The 5878-nt window shown below is 32.8% G+C and overlaps 1 protein-coding gene across 4 annotated transcripts; it reads left to right on the forward strand.

The window, feature by feature from the left end:
* The first annotated feature begins 215 nt into the window (after window positions 1-215).
* On the forward strand, window positions 216-5626 carry LOC133038829 (uncharacterized). Of its 4 annotated transcripts, XR_009688370.1 has the most exons (5): window positions 216-330; window positions 822-2048; window positions 2146-3818; window positions 3918-5142; window positions 5229-5626. XR_009688370.1 is itself a non-coding variant. In XM_061117209.1 (3 exons), the coding sequence occupies exons 2-3, from the start codon at window positions 1128-1130 to the stop codon at window positions 2323-2325; spliced, it is 1101 nt and encodes a 366-aa protein (XP_060973192.1). In that variant the 5' UTR covers window positions 216-330; window positions 822-1127; the 3' UTR covers window positions 2326-5626. The 4 variants fall into 4 exon arrangements, 1 of the variants encoding a protein (XP_060973192.1); XR_009688369.1 differs by having other exon boundaries at window positions 2146-5142; XR_009688371.1 differs by having other exon boundaries at window positions 2146-4066.
* Window positions 5627-5878: the final 252 nt, after the last annotated feature.

Here is a 5878-nt window from a genome sequence, read left to right on the forward strand (position 1 = left end):
AGGGGAAGAGATAGGTCCGATGGTCGGACCATGGGGTCCGATGGGTCCGATTGGTCGGACCCCATCGGACCCCATGGTCCGACCATCGGACCTGGGGTGTGGGATTCTTGGGACCGGCCGAGACAGAGAGAGAGAGATGTTTGGGGGTATTTTTGGGGTTTTGAAAAAAAAGGTATAGTTTTTTTAAGGCTTAAATTATTGGTTTAGAAATCAAATTTTTTGATTTTCTAAGTATAGAAAATCAAATTTCCCCTCTCAAGAGAGAAACCCTCTCCAGTCTCCACTCCAAAGCCCTCAATCTGATTCCTTTGAATTTTCGGAGCAAAATTTGTAAGAATCGATCTCTAACTTCTTTCTGCGATATTATTATATGCTCAATTTTACTTTTTTAATTATTGATAAATCAAAAAGCAAATTAATTTACAGATTTTCTTTCAGTGTTGAAAGAAAAGCAAATTAAATTTTTATGTTTAATTTTATTTCCATAGATCTATTTATATATATACGTATATTTATATGTTTAATGAAAGTTCAGCGATACCAGAATGCAAATGCAAAATTTCGATATCTTTGAAGCATCTTCTACTGTTCTTCTGTTTTGACAAAATTTAGTATATTAGTTAGATTTTTTTGGGTGGAATTGATATCTGTTTCTAATTGTTGGGATGGAAATGAAGAAATATTAATTATATGAATCATAGAAGTGCAGGAGTAACTCTGTTCTTAGTATTAGAGAAATGGTACTTCCATTCACTGAATTTGGTCTTCATGGTATTTATATTTGTTCTTAACTTACATTGTTGATATTACTATTGTTGCAGTCATTGCCTGGCAAAAAGGAGGGCTCAAATGGAATCATCCATGGCTGATGAGGACAGAATTTCGAAATTACCTGATGCACTGATCACTCACATATTGTCTTTTCTTCCCACTGAAGAAGTCGTTCGAACGTGCCTTCTTTCAAAGCGTTGGAAACTCATCTGGTATGCAGTCCCCACTATCTTTTTCTCCAATGATAAAAATAGGGATGATCTTGTACAATTATGTCGATAAATATGTGGAACACCGCAAGAAAGGTGCGGAATTTATGGTCGATTCAGACATAACTAGTTTTGTGCTTCATATGAATGGAGAATGTCAAAGAAAGTAAGTTTTACCTCATAGATAAATGGTTAGCTTATGTTGTTGGGAAAAAGGTAAAGGAATTAAAGCTTTCGGCGAATCTGGATCCAATGCTGTACTACAGCTTACCACAAATATTTTTGGAAAATGCAAGATGTTTGACTATTTTAGAGTTGTGTAACATAGAGTTGGATACTTCTTGTTCATTTAGCTTTCCATCTCTAAAAACTCTATCGTTGCACGATGTTCATATTTTAGATACTACAGAGGATGATGGGGCATTTAAGTTTTTGTTGGGTTGCCCTTCTCTTGAAAAGTTGCTGTTACGTGATGCTGAATTCGATGATCACTTCCGATTGCAAAGTTCAAGCCTCAAGTTCTTGAAAGTTGATTATTTAAACATGTATCATGAATCATATCTTCAAGTTGAAGCCATAAATCTTGAGTCTTTGATACTAAAGGATGTTATTTTCAACAAAATAGATCTCTCTTCTTGCAAGAAAGTTAGAAATCTCTCATTAGCTGAATGTACGGAAGATAGTCAGTCATCATTACAAGTTTTTATCTCTAATTTTCCTCTTCTTGAGCACTTGACTTTGAGTTTCTATAGTTTTTATGAATATAGTTCAAAGCATCTTAAAATCTCGAATCAACACTTGAAAAGTCTCATTGTTAAGGAGTACGATCCAGATGAAATGATCAACACTATTACAATTGAATCAGCTCCAAATTTTACATCCTTTTGTTATAGAGGTGATATCTGTTTTAGCATATCTCTAGAGTCATCTAATTTGTTGAATGGAACATTCGATCTATACGAGGAACCTTGGCTTGACTGCGACACAAGATTTACCAATCTAATGAAATTTTTCTCAAATTTCAATTGCTCTTGGAATGTTGTAAGCCTACTTTTCCACGACAATAAGGTATTATGCTTTATTTGTTTCTGTAACCTTATTTCAAGTTAGTATTATTAGTCTACATATTGTATATTAGCCGATATGTTTATATGTTTGTATGTAGGCTCTCGTATTGTCAGAAAAGTTGAAGAACATATGTCCTTCTCCCTTGATTAATTGGAAGCATCTCAAATTAGTTATTGGTGAATATGATCCTGAAAAATTATCAGATTGGAAGGATTCATTGTTGTGGATTTCACCTTCTTTAGAAACATTATTTATTAACGGGAAGCTGATATTTTAGTTTGCATTACAATAATGTAATTGTTGATTATGAGTAGCAATGACTTTTTGATTGTGTATGAGGTTTTTTCCTCATACTTTTTTTTTTTTTTGTGAATTAGTTGATATTGCTCAATTTATTTTTATACATATTGTTGCAATTCTTATAAATAATCTACAAACTTGATATATAAAGTTTATTAGAATATATGATTGGCTTTTCTCATTTTTCCTAAATGAAAGAATTGCTTTGAATTTGAAATATTGTATGGCTACATTATTTTAACTTTGCTTTTTCATTTTTAGTATTATAAAGAAGACACAACATATGGCATAGTCTGTAATTGTTCTAGCAGTGATGTTTCTTATCTCATTTCTCTGATGTTTTTTTGTTGAGATCTGTAAAAGTGAACTTATGTCTCAGTTGCTTATCAGAATGATCTTCCAATTGAAATAAAGATCATTCTGATGTAAAAGATTAACTATGCATGCAATTGATGATTGTGATGAGCCTGACTCAGTGGAATCTTTTAGCATCTTGATCACTTGAACCCTTTGAATCGATTCCTCAATCATTTCAGAGGAATTCATTTCAAGAAAATCAGTGCCAGCCAAGTTTTGATTACTAAGTTTTATATCTGTTTTGTTGATTATAATTAAAACACGTTCATGTAAAAATTCAGTAAAGTTCTTTATGCAAGTGTTATATACCAGCGGAATTGTCAGTGAAACATGTTCATGTAAACATGATCATAATTGTCAGTGATCAAACTTGTATTGTCAGTGATCATTTCTCTCAGGTCTCTTGAGTAATGTATTCATATCTTGTGCCAACTCCTATGTTTCGTGGACTGTCATCTCGCCATAGTGAGTCCATGATTGCTGCAAGCTGATATATATAAGCACATGTTTTACTTCTCTCTGAGGAGCAAATTCTAAAAACTCATGGCCTCCCACAAACAACTCTACTTGCTTTTTTATACGAGGATTGTTATTGGGCACCAGTAGTACCCAATACTTACTATAAGTGACGTCTTACAATTGATTATCGATATTCCGTAAAAGTTATTTTTTTAAGTTATATAGGACTCGATACTTAATTGACACCGAGAAGGGTGTTAGGCACCAGTAGTGCCTTTTAACAATTCTCTTTTTATACGGGTTTAAGGAGGAGGGTATTTTAGACATTTTATATTATTATAGAGTTAATCTTTTGATTAACTTATATAAGGTTTGTATCTACTTGCTATAAATATGGGTTAAATGAGAGTTATTTACTTTTTGTTTGGCCTTGTCTCTTCTTTTTCTTCACATTTCTTGTTTCTTGGATGGAGCAGCAGCATTAATATTAATACTTATTTGATTACGTTAAGTAAAAAAAAAGTACTAAATATTTATTGCTGGCTGTATCAACTAAATAATTTTATATATTAATTTATTGGAAAGGAAACATCTCTTCCTTCCTCTCTATTTATTAATTCCTCAACCTCAATCTCAGGTTACATACAACATCAGGTAACCATTTTCATGGCTTTACTTTTTTTTTTTTTACTTTCTTTCTTTTGGAATGACTTTTCATGTTTTTCTTATGTTATTTGTGTTATGTTGTTACAGCACTAGCTCACACAGTTCTCATCAATGGGAAATGATGATGACAGAATTTCAAAACAACCTGATCCACTGCTCATTCACATCATGTCGTTTCTTACCACACAAGATGTCGTTCGAACATGTCTCCTTTCAAAGCGTTGGAAACTCATCTGGTATTCGGTCCAACAATCTTTTTCTATGATGTTTCTAATAATGTTAAAAAGTTATACAACTATGTCGATAACTATTTGAAGAATCTCAAGAAAGATGTTATGATAACTAGTTTTAGGCTTTACATGATTGGATTTTACTATAGAAGAAGCAAGGCTGAAGTTCTAGACAAATGGTTAGCTTTTGCAGTTGAGAATAAGGTTAAGGAACTGCATTTTTGCTTAGATCAACAGCCTGTAGAATACATGTATTCATCCCATCACTATATCTTGCCTAAGTTTGTATTACAGAATTCAAGAAATTTGACTATTTTGAAGTTGGATGGGGTAGAGGTTGACACTAGTTCTTATTCATTTAGTTTTCCATCTCTAAAAACTTTGTCATTGGGACAAGTTCGACGTTCGGATAATGCTGAGGTTGATGTGGTATTTCAGTTCTTGTTGGGTTCCCCTTCTCTTGAGAAATTGATGTTACTTAACTATTGCTTCTTAGGTGTTGAAAGTATCCCCCCCTGCGAAGTTTAAGCCTTAAGTTTTTTGAACTTGAAATTTCAGCATGTTTGTTTGTTGTCAAATTTGAAGCCATAAATCTTGAAACTTTGTTACTACATAGAGTTTCATTGGACAATTATAATTTCACCTCTTGCAAGAAAATTAGAAATCTCTCGTTAGTTGACTGTTCGGAATCTGACCGGCCAATATTAGAAGATCTTATTTCTAGTAATCCTCTTCTTGAGAATTTGACATTGAAAAGCTGCACTTCAGATTTGGACCATCTTAAAATCTCAGGTCAACACTTGAAATGTTTCAGTTTTACTGATTGTGAATATGTTGGCTATAATGTTGGGATAGTGAGAAACATTACAGTTGAATCAGCTCCAAGATTAGAATACTTTAGTTATTTAGGTCACATAAATTGTACAATATCGACAGAGTCGTGCAATTTGTTGAATGGAAAAATTGTAATTACTTCATCCAGTGAGAACTATAACACATTCTGGTTCACCCTTTTGCTGAATTTTCTTATGAATCTCAATTGCTCCTGGAATATTGTAATCCTAGGTGTTTACACAGTTGAGGTATGACTATATTGTTTTGTTGTTTTATTTAATGTTCATATTATTAATTGGTATATACATTGATATGTTTATGTCTTTGTATGAAGGCTCTCGTATTGCCAGAAAAGTTGAAGAGGATAAGCATCTCAGAGTTTTACTCTACACCATGAACCCGAACGAGTGGTAGACTCAAAGGACACCTTGATGTGGATTTCACCGTCTTTAGAAACATTGTCCATTAATGGAGAGGACATAATTTAGTTTCTTTACCATATTGCAACTGTCATTTATATATGATTTGTTTTGTCATGAATGTCCTCTATTAGTAGCTTTGTAGTAATGATGAATTTGACTACTTTGCATAAGAATGAGATTTCTTTTCCTTATATTTTATTATGAACTAGTTGATATGAGTATGTTACAATTCTTACAAATATACACACTTGCATAGTATAATGGAGTTTTCTCATTTGTCCTTAATGAAAACTTGAAACTTGAAAAGCAACCACTGAGTTCCTTTGAGATATTCTATGGCTGTATTTTCTTGCTGAGACCAGCAGAATTGAACTTGTTTCTCAGCTGCTTTGTTTAATGATCTAACACACTTAAGTTTCTTGTAAAGATTAACTATATGCCTCTCCAACATATTAGACATTTGTTTGTGATCAATATAATACTGTCTTTTGGTTTGAATATAACTCATAACTTAAGGAAGAAAAGTTTGAAACTAGAAAGCCTTAATTCAATCCTGGTTAGC

This window comes from Cannabis sativa, chromosome 6 (assembly GCF_029168945.1).
Source record: "Cannabis sativa cultivar Pink pepper isolate KNU-18-1 chromosome 6, ASM2916894v1, whole genome shotgun sequence".
Lineage (NCBI taxonomy): Eukaryota > Viridiplantae > Streptophyta > Magnoliopsida > Rosales > Cannabaceae > Cannabis > Cannabis sativa.

Bases quoted from the DNA above. Each gene is read 5' to 3' on its own strand.
- LOC133038829 (XM_061117209.1), top strand. From the start codon at position 1,128: ATGGAGAATGTCAAAGAAAGTAAGTTTTACCTCATAGATAAATGGTTA. The intron at 2,049-2,145 runs GTATTATGCTTT...GTTTGTATGTAG, and splicing joins TACTTTTCCACGACAATAAG to GCTCTCGTATTGTCAGAAAA.